This window comes from Nerophis ophidion, linkage group LG15 (assembly GCF_033978795.1).
Source record: "Nerophis ophidion isolate RoL-2023_Sa linkage group LG15, RoL_Noph_v1.0, whole genome shotgun sequence".
Classification (NCBI taxonomy): domain Eukaryota; kingdom Metazoa; phylum Chordata; class Actinopteri; order Syngnathiformes; family Syngnathidae; genus Nerophis; species Nerophis ophidion.
In genome coordinates this window covers 2,064,496-2,079,744 of record NC_084625.1, presented here as the reverse complement: position 1 = coordinate 2,079,744, position 15,249 = coordinate 2,064,496, and the positions used below count along the sequence as shown (strand labels likewise).

At 36.1% G+C, this 15,249-nt stretch overlaps 1 protein-coding gene across 2 annotated transcripts; it reads left to right on the top strand.

Moving 5' to 3' along the window:
- Window positions 1–1,674: 1,674 nt before the first annotated feature.
- Window positions 1,675–3,564, top strand: LOC133569806 (carbohydrate sulfotransferase 2-like). 2 transcript variants are annotated; one of them, XM_061922428.1, is made up of 2 exons: window positions 1,681–1,821; window positions 1,987–3,564. In XM_061922428.1, the coding sequence occupies exon 2, from the start codon at window positions 2,089–2,091 to the stop codon at window positions 3,379–3,381; it is 1,293 nt and encodes a 430-aa protein (XP_061778412.1). In that variant the 5' UTR covers window positions 1,681–1,821; window positions 1,987–2,088; the 3' UTR covers window positions 3,382–3,564. The 2 variants fall into 2 exon arrangements, with proteins under 2 accessions (XP_061778411.1, XP_061778412.1); XM_061922427.1 differs by having other exon boundaries at window positions 1,675–3,564.
- Window positions 3,565–15,249: the final 11,685 nt, after the last annotated feature.

Genomic DNA, 15,249 nt, shown 5'->3' with positions numbered 1-15,249 from the left:
CCAGACTTCCCTCTCCCCAGCCACTTCGTCTAGCTCTTCCCGGGGGATCCCGAGGCGTTCCCAGGCCAGCCGGGAGACATAGTCTTCCCAACAAGTCCTGGGTCTTCCCCGTGGCCTCCTACCGGTTGGACGTGCCTAAACACCTCCCTAGGGAGGCGTTCGGGTGGCATCCTGACCAGATGCCCGAACCACCTCATCTGGCTCCTCTCCATGTGGAGGAGCAGCGGCTTTACTTTGAGTTCCTCCCGGATGGCAGAGCTTCTCACCCTATCTCTAAGGGAGAGACCCAAACTCATTTGGGCCGCTTGTACCCGTGATCTTATCCTTTCGGTCATGACCCCAAGCTCATGACCATAGGTGAGGATGGGAACGTAGATCGACCGGTAAATTGAGAGCTTTGCCTTCCGGCTCAGCTCCTTCTTCACCACAACGGATCGGTACAACGTCCGCATTACTGAAGACGCCGCACCGATCCGCCTGTCGATCTCACGATCCACTCTTCCCTCACTGGTGAACAAGACTCCTAGGTACTTGAACTCCTCCACTTGGGGCAGGGTCTCCTCCCCAACCCGGAGATGGCACTCCACCCTTTTCCGGCGAGAACCATGGACTCGGACTTGGAGGTGCTGATTCTCATCCCGGTCGCTTCACACTCGGCTGCGAACCGAGTGTAAATCTAATCCATTATATATATATATATATATATATATATATATATATATATATATATATATATATATATATATATATATATATATATATATATATATATATGTATATATTATTTTTATTTTTTTTAAAAGGAGGGGGTTAAAAAAAAAAAATATATATACATATATATATATATATATATATATATATATATATATATATATATATATATATATATATATAATGCTCCCAACAAGTCAACAAGTTCAAAAGCATAATAACAGTAAATTATATATTTTTTTATAGCACCAGATGACAACAGAATACTTTCCCCAGTTTATTTATATCAGGATTTTCTTTAACAAAAATCACATAATTTTTTTTTTTTTTAATGGAACTGTATATCGGCAGATTGATCTGTCCATCCATCCATTTTCTGCCGCTTATTCCCGTTCGGGGTCGCGGGGGGCGCTGGCGCCTATCTCAGCTACAATCGGCGGAAGGCGGGGTACACCCTTGATTATAATACATATTTACTTATTATTTTTTTGGTTTGTATTAATGCCCTTTATGTTATGAAACATTTACTTTTTTTATGGCAAAAACACAAAATATGTATATTTCACCCCAAATAATTTATTTCAATTAATTATTATTTTTGAGCACTATATATATATATATGTGTGTGTTGGGAAAAAATCACAAGACTACATATATATATATATATATATATATATATATATATATATATATATATATATATATATATATATATATATATATATATATATATATATGTGTGTGGTGTGTGTGTGTATTTTACTTCTGTTTTAAACGTTTTCTTCGTCTGTGGGTTTTTAAAAGTCTTCATAGACAAAGTAGGCCCGATCCAAGCAGCAGTGAAAAAGACAACATTAAAGACAAGAAAACACAACAACAGCATCCTATAGAAAAAAATAATGGCGGCGATTTCAACCAATAGCGCGGCGGGTTGCTATGTGACGTCACCACGTGGCCCAATAGCGCGGCTGGGGAGGCGGGCTTTGGCGCGTAGTGTGTGTGTGTGTGAGAGTGTGTGTGTGTGTGTGTTGGACGTGTGCTTGAGAGGAGGAGGACGGCTCCGACAAAAGGGACATTAGCCAGGATTGTGGACTCTTTTCCCCGGCGGAGGTGAGCCCCGAGCCGCGTCTTTGTCTGAGACATGGCGGCCTTCTTCATCGTCGTTGCCATGAAGACGCCCGGCTGAACCTCGACGTCTCGTCACCTCCTCTCTCTCTCTCTCTCTCTCTCTCTGTGTCTCTCCTCCCCCACTTCACACCTCCCATGCGCGGCAAGCATCCGCAGCCGCCGCCGCTGAGGTTGACGGCGCCCTGGGAGAAAGATGCCGTCTTCGGGCGGAAGCTCAAGCCCCCCCCGGCGCTGCGGAACCCCAGCAAGATGATCGCGCAGCCCGGCATGGTGATGAAGGTGCTGCGCCGGAAGCGGATGGTGCTGTTCCTGGCCTACTTCCTGCTGCTGGTGCTGACCATGCTCAACCTGGCCAACTACAAGTGGACCCGGGAGCCCCAGCCCTGCGGTCACCTGCAGGCCAGGAGCCCCGGCCGGCGCTCGGACCCGCGCCTCCTCTTCCGGCCCTCGCTGGCCAAGCGGCGCCAGCTCGTCTACGTGCTGACCACCTGGAGGTCGGGCTCCTCCTTCTTCGGGGAGCTCTTCAACCAGAACCCGGAGGTCTTCTTCCTGTACGAGCCCATGTGGCACATCTGGCAGAAGCTGTACCCGGGCGACGCCGTGTCCTTGCAGGGGGCGGCCAGGGACATGCTGAGCGCCTTGTACCGCTGCGACATGTCCGTCTTCCAGCTCTACAACAGCCCCGGGGGCAAGAACTTCACCTCGCTGGGGCTCTTCGGCGCCACCCTCAACAAGGTGGTGTGCTCCCACCCCATGTGCTCGGCCTACCGGAAGGAGACGGTGGGCCTGGTGGACGACAAGGTGTGCAAGAAGTGCCCGCCCCTCAGCCTGCGCCTGCTGGAGGACCAGTGCCTGAGGTACGGCACGCTGGTCATCAAGGGCGTGCGCATCCTGGACGTCAACGTGCTGGCGCCGCTCATGGAGGACCCCTCCCTGGACCTCAAGGTCATCCACCTGGTGCGGGACCCCCGGGCGGTGGCCAACTCCCGCATCAAGTCCAGGCACGGGCTCATCCGGGAGAACCTGCAGGTGGTGCGCAGCCGGGACCCCAAGCTGCGCCGGATCCCCTTCGTGGACCCGGGCCACAAGGCCAACAAGAAGGACGGCTCGGACTACCACTCCATCGGCGCCATGGAGGTCATCTGCGACCGCGCCGCCCGGACTCTGAGGACCGCCCTCAACCCGCCCGGCTGGCTGAAGGGCAAGTACCTGGCCGTGCGCTACGAGGACCTGGTGGAGAACCCGGTCAAGACCCTGCGCCGGGTCTACCGCTTCGCCAACCTGACCAGCAACCCCGACATGGAGTCCTTCGCCCTCAACATGACCGGGGGGTCGGGCTCCTCCTCCAAGCCCTTCATCGTCTCGTCCCGCAACGCCACCCAGGCCGCCAGCGCCTGGAGGACGCTGCTGAGCATCCAGCAGATCAAGCAGGTGGAGGACTACTGCCACCAGTCCATGGCCCTGCTGGGCTACGAGCGGGTCCGGACCGCCGGCGAGGCCAAAGACCTCAGCAAGTCCCTGCTGACTCGCTCCAGACTGTGAGCGCCGCGCACGCCATCTCGCTCCGGGAATCTTTTCCACCCCGAGGACGGACTGGGAGGTCCGGGAGGAAGTGATGTCATCCTTTTAAAGAAGACAATCAATGAGGAATGTTTCATTTTGGGTTTTTTTTTATTTTTCTTGTTGATGTTTACAAGTTCTCACCAGTAAACACGCTCAGAGTCACCCTGCTTGCTGTTTTGATTTGGACTCCGCACACCTTCAGAGCGCTAAGTGACTTTAACGGCCGAGTTCTTCTCCTTAGCGGCATGTCCTCATACTTTCATTTTCAAAACTAATAAAATATATAGATTTTTCTTTTTAAGCCTTAAATGTCATTACTACAAACAAAAAATGACCTATTTAAGACTCCAATTACCTCACACCAAATATTCCGTTATCATTTATTTTTGAAAATCTTTTGTGGTTTTTGGCATTAAAAAGGTTTTCTGTAAAAAAAAAAAAAAAAGGAGGGGGTTAAAAAATATATATATATATATATTTTTAACAATAATGAGTGGGACCATTTTGGATCCCCAATAATTTTGTGGGATATTTTTTCATGTCATTACTAAAAAAACTTATGTTATGAATAATTGAGCTACTTAAAACTCCAATGACCTCACACCAAATATTACGTTATAATGTATTTTTTAAAATTTTTTGTGTTTTTTGCCATTAAAAAGGTTTTCTGTAAAAAAAAGGAGGAGGGGGTTAAAAAAATATTTTTTTTTTTTTTTTTAACAATTATGAGTGGGACCTTTTTGGATCCCCAATAATTTTTGGGGGATATTTTTTATGTCATTACTAAAAAAATGATGTTATGAATAATTGAGCTACTTAAGACTCCAATGACCTCACATCAAATATTACACTTTATAAAGTTGTTAAATGTTTTGTGTTTTCGTCGCGAAAAAAACTCATTTTTGCATGAATTATTTAAGTGTCACCCCCCCCCCCCCCCAAAAAAAATTGACCTATTTAAGACTCCAATTACCTCACACCAAATATTCCGCTATAATTTTTATTTTTTTTACTTTTTGTGTTTTTTGCCATTAAAAATGTTTTCTGTAAAAAAAAAAAAAAAAAGAGAAAAAAAGGAGGAGGTTAAAAAATAATATTTTTTAATTTTTTTTTAACAATTATGTGTGGGACCATTTTGGATCCCCAATAATTTTTTTATATCATTACTAAAAAAACTTATGTTATGAATAATTGAGCTACTTAAGACTCCAATGACCTCACATCAAATATTACACTTTATAAAGTTCTTAAATGTTTTGTGTTTTCCTCGCAAAAAAACTGTTTTCTGCAAAAAAAAAAAAAAGGGAATAAAACATAAAAAAAGTTTCAATCGACAGATAGATCTGAAGTTGATCTACAGATTTAAGTGTCAAAATTAAAAATAAAATATGACATATTTTTAACAATTATGAGTGGGACCATTTTCGCTCCCGCTCATTTTTGCAGGAATTATTTAAGTGTCACCCCCCCCCCCCCCCCAAAAAAATTGACCTATTTAAGACTCCAATTACCTCACACAAATATTCCATTATTATTAATTTTTTTACATTTTTTGTGTTTTTTGCCATTAAAAAGGTTTTCTGTAAAAAAAAAAGGAGGGGGTTCAAAAAATAATATAACTTTTTTTTTTTTTAACAATTATGAGTGGGACCATTTTGGATCCCCCATAATTTTGTGGGATATTTTTTAGGTGTCATTACTAAGAAAAATTATGTTATGAATAATTGAGCTAATAATTGTCATTCCCCCCCCCCCCCCAAGAAAATTGACCTATTTAAACTCCAATTACCTCACACCAAATATTCCATTATAATTTATTTTTAAATTTTGTTTGTGTTTTTTGCCATTAAAAAGGTTTTCTGTAAAAAAAAAAAAAAAAAAAAAGGAGGGGGTTAAAAAAATAATATATATTTTTTTTTTTTAACAATTATGAGTGGGACCATTTGGATCCCCAATAATTTTTTATGTCATTACTAAGAAAATTTATGTTATGAATAATTGAGCTACTTAAGACTCCAATGACCTCACATCAAATATTACACTTTATAAAGTTGTTAAATGTTTTGTGTTTTCGTCGTAAAAAACTGTGTTTTCTGTAAAAAAAAAAAAAAAAAGGGAATAAAACATAAAAAAAGTTTCAATCGACAGATAGATCTGAAGTTGATCTACAGATTTAAGTGTTAAGAATAAAAAATAAAATATGACATATTTTTAACAATTATGAGTGGGACCATTTTGGATCCCCGCTCATTTTTGCATGAATTATTTAAGTGTCACCCCCCCCAAAAAAATGATTGACCTATTTAAGACTCCAATTACCTCACACCAAATATTCCATTATTATTAATTTTTTTAAATTTTTGTGTTTTTTGCCATTAAAAAGGTTTTCTGTAAAAAAAAAAAAAAAAGGAAAAAAAGGAGGGGGTTAAAAATGTATTATTTATTTTTTTTTTTTAAACAATTATGAGTGGGACCATTTTGGATCCCCAATAATTTTTTGTGGGATATATTTTATGTGTCATTACTAAAAAAATTATGTTATGAATAATTGAGCTACTTAAGACTCCAATGACCTCACATCAAATATTACACTTTATAAAGTTGTTAAATGTTTTGTGTTTTTGTCGTAAAAAAACTGGGTTTTTTGTAAAAAAAAAAAAAAAAAAAAATTATAAAAAGGGAATAAAACAAAAAAAGTTCAATGGACAGATAGATCTGAAGTTGATCTACAGATTTAAGTGTTAAAAATAAAAAATAAAATATGACATATTTTTAACAATTATGAGTGGGACCATTTTGGATCCCCGCTCATTTTTGCATGAATTATTTAAGTGTCACCCCCCCCCCCCAAAAAAAAATTATTGACCTATTTAAGACTCTAATTACCTCACACCAAATATTCTTCTATAAAAAAAAAGTAAAATGTGTTCCGTTTTCGCCATTAAAAAGGTTTTTTGTAAATTAAAAAAAAAAAAGGGTGGGTAAAACTGATCTGAAGTTGATTTACCAATTAAAAGGTTTGAAAAGTTATTTTTAACAATTACGAGTGGGACCATTTTGGATCCCCAATCATTTTTTGTGGGATATTTTTTATGTGTCATTACTAAAAAAACAATAATGTTATAAATGAGCTACTTAAGACTCTAATGACATTACATCTAATATTTAACACTTTGAAATATTGTTTAATGTTTTGTGTTTTCCCTGTAAAAACAAGATTTTCTTTCTCCAAAAAAAAAAGGGAGTAAATCACGAAAAAGTCAACTTTATATCGACACATAGATCTGAAGGTGATCTACAGACTTAAATAATTCTTACAAAAGTTCTTGGGGATCCAAAATGGTCCCACTCATAATTGTTAAAAATAAGTTATATTTTATTTTTTATTCAAAATCTGAAGATAAACTTTAGATCTGTCTGTCGATATCAAGTTGACTTTTTTTTATGTTTTATTCTCTTTTGATTTTATTTTTAAAATTTTTTTTTTTTTTAAAGAAAACCTTGTTTTTTTACAACAAAAACACAAAACATTTAACAACTTTTCAAAGTGTAATATTTGATGTGAGGTCATTGGAGTCCTAAATAGTAGGTCAATTATTCATTACATTTTTTTTTTTTTTTTGGAAATGTCATCTAAAAAATATCCTACAAAAATGATTGGTGATCCAAAATGGTCCCACTCATAATTGTTAAAATAAGTCGTATTTTATTTTTTATTTTAAACACTTAAATCTGTAGATCAACTTCAGACTATCTGTTGATTTAAACTTTTTTTTATGATTTATCCGCTTTTTTTATTTCTTATTTTATTTTTTTTTACAGAGAACCTTGTTTTTTACGACGAAAACACAAAACATTGAACAACTTTTCAAAGTGTAATATTTGATGTGAGGTCATTGGAGTCCTAAATATAATTCAGAACATTATTTTCTTTTTAGTAACGACACTTAAAAAAATAAACAATTGGGGCCCACTCTAAATTGTTAAAAATATGTCATATTTTATTTTTTATTTTTAACACTTAAATCTGTAGATCAACTTCAGATCTATCTGTCGATTGAAACTTTTTTTTATGTTTTATTCCCTTTTTTTTTTTTTTTTTTTACAGAAATCACAGTTTTTTACGACGAAAACACAAAACATTGAACATTATTATAAAGTGTAATATTTGATGTGAGGTCATTGGAGTCTTAAGTAGCTCAATTATTCATAACATAAGTTTTTTTTTTTTTAGTAATGACACCTAAAAATATCACACAAAAATTATTATGGATCCAAAAAGGTCACACTCATAATTGTTAAAAATAAGTCAAATAGTACTTTTTATTTTTGACACTTAAAATTGTAGATCAACTACAGAACTAACAGGCTAAAGTTGATGTTTTTTTATGTTTTATTCCCTTTATATTTTTATTTTTTTAAGAAAACCTATTTTTTTTACAGCGAAAACACAAAATATTTAGCAATTTTAAATGAATAAATACATACATATATGTATAAATTGTCATATATATATGTATATATATATATATATATATATATATGAAGTGAATTATATTTATATAGCGCTTTTCTCTAGTGACTCAAAGCGCTTTACATAGTGAAACCCAATATCTAAGTTCCATTTAAAGCAGTGTGGGTGGCACTGGGAGCAGGTGGGTAAAGTGTCTTGCCCAAGGACACAATGGCAGTGACTAGGATGGCAGAAGCGGGAATCGAACCTGCAACCCTCAAGTTGCTGGCACGGCCGTTCTACCAACCGAGCTATACCGTGTGTGTGTATGTATATATATATATATATATATATACACACACACACACATATATGTAACATTGATTTTGATTCATTACTATATTCACAGCGCCCTGCGATGAGGTGGCGACTTGTCCAGGGTGTACCCTGCCTTCCGCCCGATTGTAGCTGAGATAGGCGCCAGCGCCCCCCGCGACCCCGAAAGGGAATAAGCGGTAGAAGATGGATGGATGGACTAGATTCACAGCAACAACACTTTGAAAGGGAAAAAAACGTCAGCTTTGAGTTATTAGTGAACATTGCAACTTTTTATCCTTACATTTCATTCTTTTATTCCACTTTTTTTTTTTTTTTTTTTTTTTGAACAGTTTTAGAACGGTGCATTAAACACTTCGCCGAGGGCCACACTTTGAGCACATCCCTTAAAGCAGGAGTTCAGAACATTCACGCAGGATTCTCACAAGAATGAGACTGTGCATGTGTCTGACACACATGAACTGTGTGAAGATGTTGCATCATCCTCCTGTCACAAAAGAGGCCTGTTTTTATTCCTCTTTCCACCCCAGACAAATACTCAGTGTGCTCACAATTATCTGTGTGTGTGTGTGTGTGTGTGTGTGCGTGTGTGTGTGTGTGTGTGTGTGTGTGTGTGTGTGTGTGTGTGTGTGTCGGTTTCCACCCCGACACTGCTGACCTCGCTTGCCGCAGGAAGGAGGGCCTTTGCTTTCAGGGCGACGGGGGCCGATAAGCCGAGGTCGGAGGTCGCTCCAGGAGCCGAGGACCACCTGTGTGTGTGTGTGTGGGGGGAGGGGGGGGGGGGGCGGGGTCTTGCAAGGATCCCATTGCTGTGGCCCTTCCAGCTGTGCTACTGCTGCTGAGGAGGACAAACATTGCTGATTCTAGAAGAGCATGCAAACGTCAGCAGGTTAGCATGACAACAGAAGAAAAGTAAGCATACTTCTAAGATGGCGGCAAGTATCGAAAGCAGCGATTTTTGGGGTCAAATGAATTTATTTAGCCGAAATTTCAAGCATAAATGTTAGCATGCTAACATTAATATGCTAATCAAACATGAAATGATAGCATGCCAACACTGCCGTGGTAATTAAGAATGTTTAAATAAATACAATTATCGAAAAAAAAAACTAGCATAAAACGTTAGCATGTTGGCATGATAAAAGATGAAAAGTTAGCACACTTCTAAGATGGCGGCAAGTATCGAAAGGCAGGATTTTTAGGGTCGAATGAATTTATTTTGCAAAATTTCAAGCATGAAATGTTAGCATGTTAACAGAAGAAAAGTTAGCATACTTTTAAGATGGCAGCAAGTATCAAAAGCTGTGATTTTGAGGGTTAAATGAATACAATTAGCAAAATTTCAAGCATAAAATGTTAGCATGCTAACCTTAACATGCTGACATTAACATTATTAGCATGCTAATCAAATATTTAATGTTAGCATGACAACAGAAGAAAAGTTAGCATACTTCTAAGATGGCAACAAGCATCGAAAGCCAGGATTTTTGGGTTCAAATGAATATATTTAGCAAAATTTCAAGCATAAAATGTTAGCATGCTAATCAAACAATTAATATTAGCATGACAACAGAAAAAAAGTTAGCATACTTATAAGATGGCGGCAAGCTTCGAAAGCCAGGATTTTTGGGATCAAATGAATATATTTAGCAAAGTTTCAAGCATAAAATGTTAGCATGCTAATCAAACAATTAATGTTAGCATGACGACAGAAAAAAAGTTAGTATCCTTTTAAGATGGCGACAAGTATCGGAAGCTGTGATTTTGAGGGTCAAACGAATACAATTAGCAAAATTTCAAGCATAAAATGTTCGCATGCTAACATTAACCTGCTGACATTAATATGCTAATCAAACATAAAATGTTAGCATGCTAACACTTTCATGGTAATTAAGAATGTTTAAATAAATACAATTATCGAAAAAAAACTAGCATAAAACGTTAGCATGTTGGCATGATAAAAGATGAAAAGTTAGCACACTTCTAGGATGGCGGCATGTATCAAAAGCCAGGATTTTTAGGGTCAAATGAATTTATTTAGCAAAATTTCAAGCATGAAATGTTAGCATGCTAAAAATAACATTATTAGCATGCTAATCAAACATTTAATGTTAGCATGACAACAGAAGAAAAGTTAGCATACTTCTTAGATGGCGGCAAGCATCGAAAGCAGCGATTTTTGGGATCAAATGAATATATTTAGCAAAATTTCAAGCATAAAATGTTAGCATGCTAACCTTAACATGCTGACATTAACATTATTAGCATGCTAATCAAACATTTAATGTTAGCATGACAACAGAAGAAAAGTTAGCATACTTCTTAGATGGCGGCAAGCATCGAAAGCAGCGATTTTTGGGGTCAAATGAATTTATTTAGCAAAATTTCAAGCATAAAATGTTAGCATGCTAACCTTAACATGCTGACATTAACATTATTAGCATGCTAATCAAACATTTAATGTTAGCATGACAACAGAAGAAAAGTTAGCATACTTCTTAGATGGCGGCAAGCATCGAAAGCAGCGATTTTTGGGGTCAAATGAATTTATTTAGCGAAATTTCAAGCATAAAATGTTAGCATGCTAAGATGAAAATGCTGACATTAATATGCTAATCAAACATAAAATGTTAGCATGCTAACACTGCCGTGGTAATTAAGAATGTTTAAATAAATACAATTATCGAAAAAAAAACTAGCATAAAACGTTAGCATGTTGGCATGATAAAAGATGAAATGTTAGCACACTTCAAAGATGGCGGCAAGTATCGAAAGGCAGGATTTTTAAGGTCGAATGAATTTATTTAGCAAAATTTCAAGCATGAAATGTTAGTATGCTAACATTAACATTATTAGCATGCTAATCAAACATTTAATGTTAGCGTGCTAACAGAAGAAAAGTAAGCATACTTTTAAGATGGCAAGTATCGAAAGCTGTGATTTTTGGGATCAAATGAATATATTTAGCAACATTTCAGGCATAAAATGTTCGCATGCTAACCTTAACATGCTGACATTAACATTATTAGCATGCTAATCAAACATTTAATGTTAGCATGACAACAGAAGAAAAGTTAGCATACTTCTTAGATGGCGGCAAGCATCGAAAGCAGCGATTTTTGGGGTCAAATGAATTTATTTAGCAAAATTTCAAGCATAAAATGTTAGCATGCTAAGATGAAAATACTGACATTAATATGCTAATCAAACATAAAATGTTAGCATGCTAACACTGCCATGGTAATTAAGAATGTTTAAATAAATACAATTATCGAAACAAAACTAGCATAAAATGTTAGCATGTTGGCATGATAAAAGATGAAAAGTTAGCACACTTCTAAGATGGCGGCAAGTATCGAAAGCCAGGATTTTTAGGGTCAAATGAATTTATTTAGCAAAATTTCAAGCATGAAATGTTAGCATGCTAACATTAACATTATTAGCATGCTAATCAAACATTTAATGTTAGCATGCTAACAGAAGAAAAGTTAGCATACTTTTAAGATGGCAGCAAGTATCGAAAGCTGTGATTTTGAGGGTTAAATGAATACAATCAGCAATATTTCAAGCATAAAATGTTCGCATTCTAACCTTAACATGCTGACATTAACATTATTAGCATGCTAATCAAACATTTAATGTTAGCATGACAACAGAAGAAAAGTTAGCATACTTTTAAGATGGCGGCAAGCATCGAAAGCCGGGATTTTTGGGATCAAATGAATATATTTAGCAAAGTTTCAAGCATAAAATGTTAGCATGCTAATCAAACAATTAATATTAGCATGACAACAGAAGAAAAGTTAGCATACTTTTAAGATGGCAGCATGTATCAAAAGCTGTGATTTTGAGGGTCAAATGAATACAATCAGCAAAATTTCAAGCATAAAATGTTTGCATGCTAACCTTAACATGCTGACATTAACATTATTAGCATGCTAATCAAATATTTAATGTTAGCATGACAACAGAAGAAAAGTTAGCATACTTCTAAGATGGCAACAAGCATCGAAAGCCACAATTTTTGGGTTCAAATGAATATATTTAGCAAAATTTCAAGCATAAAATGTTAGCATGCTAATCAAACAATCAATATTAGCATGACAACAGAAGAAAAGTTAGCATACTTCTAAGATGGTGGCAAGTATCGAAAGCCAGGATTTTGAGGATCAAACGAATACAATTAGCAAAATTTCAAGCATAAAATGTTCGCATGCTAACCTTAACATGCTGACATTAACATTTTTAGCATGCTAATCAAACATTTAATGTTAGCATGACAACAGAAGAAAAGTTAGCATACTTCTAAGATGGTGGCAAGCATCGAAAGCCACAATTTTTGGGTTCAAATGAATATATTCAGCAAAATTTCAAGCATAAAATGTTAGCATGCTAATCAAACAATTAATATTAGCATGACAACAGAAGAAAAGTTAGCATACTTCTAAGATGGTGGCAAGCATCGAAAGCCACGATTTTTGGGTTCAAATGAATATATTTAGCAAAATTTCAAGCATAAAATGTTAGCATGCTAATCAAACAATTAATATTAGCATGACAACAGAAGAAAAGTTGGCATACTTCTAAGATGGTGGCAAGCATCGAAAGCCGGGATTTTTGGAATCAAATGAATATATTTAGCAAAATTTCAAGCATAAAATGTTAGCATGCTAATCAAACAATTAATGTTAGCATACTAACAGAAGAAAAGTTAGCATCCTTTTAAGATGGCGGCAAGTATCGGAAGCCGTGATTTTGAGGGTCAAACGAATACAATCAGCAAAATTTCAAGGATAAAATGTTCGCATGCTAACCTTAACATGCTGACATTAACATTTTTAGCATGCTAATCAAACATTTAATGTTAGCATGACAACAGAAGAAAAGTTGGTATACTTCTAAGATGGCAGCAAGCATCGAAAGCTGGGATTTTTGGGATAAAATTAATATATTTAGCAAAATTTCAAACACAAAATGTTAGCATGCTAATCAAACATTTATTGTTAGCATGCTAACAGAAGAAAAGTTAGCATCCTTTTAAGATGGCGGGAAGCATCACAAGCCAGGATCTTTTAGGCTCCAACAAATAAAGTGAGCAAAATATGTAAGCATGCTAACATTAGCATGATGATGCAAGACAAGTTAGCATCCATTTAAAGTAGCACAAGCCATGCTCTATAGCTTTAAACAAGTACATTTAGCTAAAAACATTAGCATGCTAATGGGTTAGCATGCTTCTAAGTGTTAAAAGCCAGGATCTTTTAGCTTGAAACAAACACAAGGAGCTACAAATGCTAGCACATCAAGTAAGGAAGAAAACATCCAACTGCTCAACTTTTATAAAAAGTGTTCAAATAAACTTGAAACTGAAAGATAAAAGCAGACAGTAAATAAAACAATAATAACAAATAATAACCAGATAAAACTACTTTATGATGATAATAAATGAAAACATAAGTTTGATGAAGATACTAAATGAATAATTCCTATTCTCTCTTTGTGTTGATGCAGACTGGCGCTGTTACCATGGCGACAAAAACATGGAGGAGCAGAAGACATCCTCTTCATCACCATCATCTTCATCACCATCGTCTTCATCATACAAGCTGATGAAGACGATGGTGATGAAGATGATGGTGATGAAGAGGATGTCTTCTGCTCAATTTCTCCTGCTCAGTCTAGAAGGCGATGATGTCATCCCATGACATCATTTATTTAATGATGTCATCCAAGTAGATGATTCATTACCTCATCCAATTATATTATTCATCATGTCATCCAATTAGATGATTCATTATGTCATCCAATTAGATGATTCATTATGTCATCCAATTATATTATTCATCATGTCATCCAATTAGATGATTCATTATGTCATCCAATTAGATGATGTCATCCAATTAGATAATTCATTATGTCAACCAATTAGATGATTTATTATGTCATCCAATTATATTATTCATATGTCATCCAATTATAATATTCATTATGTCATCCAATTATAATATTCATTATGTCATCCAATTATAATATGCATTATGTCATCCAATGAGATGATTCATTACCTCATCCAATTAGATGATGTCATCCAATTAGATAATTCATTATGTCAACCAATTAGATGATTTATTATGTCATCCAATTATAATATTCATTATGTCATCCAATTATAATATTCATTATGTCATCCAATTATAATATTCATTATGTCATCCAATGAAATGATTCATTACCTCATCCAAGTAGATGATTCATTACATCATACAATTACATGATTCATTATGTCATCCAATTAGAGGATTCATTATGTCATCCAATTATATTATTCATCATGTCATCCAATTAGATGATTCATTATGTCATCCAATTACATGATTCATTACCTCATCCAATTACATGATTCATTACGTCATCCAAGTAGATTCTGTCATCCAATTAGATAATTCATTATGTCATCCCGTTATATTATTCATCATGTCATCCAATTAGATGATTCATTATGCCATCCAATTAGATTATGTCATCCAATTAGATAATTCATTATGTCATCCCGTTATATTATTCATCATGTCATCCAATTAGATGATTCATTATGCCATCCAATTAGATTATGTCATCCAATTAGATAATTCATTATGTCATCCAATTATATTATTCATCATGTCATCCAATTAGATAGTTCATTATGTCAACCAATTAGATGATTTATTATATCATCTAATTATAATAGTCATTCTGTCATCCAATGAGATGATTCATTCTGTCATCCAATGAGATGATTCATTCCGTCATCCAATTAGATAATTCATTATGTCATCCAATTATATTATTCATCATGTCATCCAATTAGATAGTTCATTATGTCAACCAATTAGATGATTTATTATGTCATCTAATTATAATAGTCATTATGTCATCCAATGAGATGTTTCATTCTGTCATCCAATAAGATGATTCATTCTGTCATCCAATAAGATGATTCATTCTGTCATCCAATGAGATGATTTACCAAGACCTGCAGACCACTCGTTAGTTCTCTAGTTGAAGTTAAGGTCGGG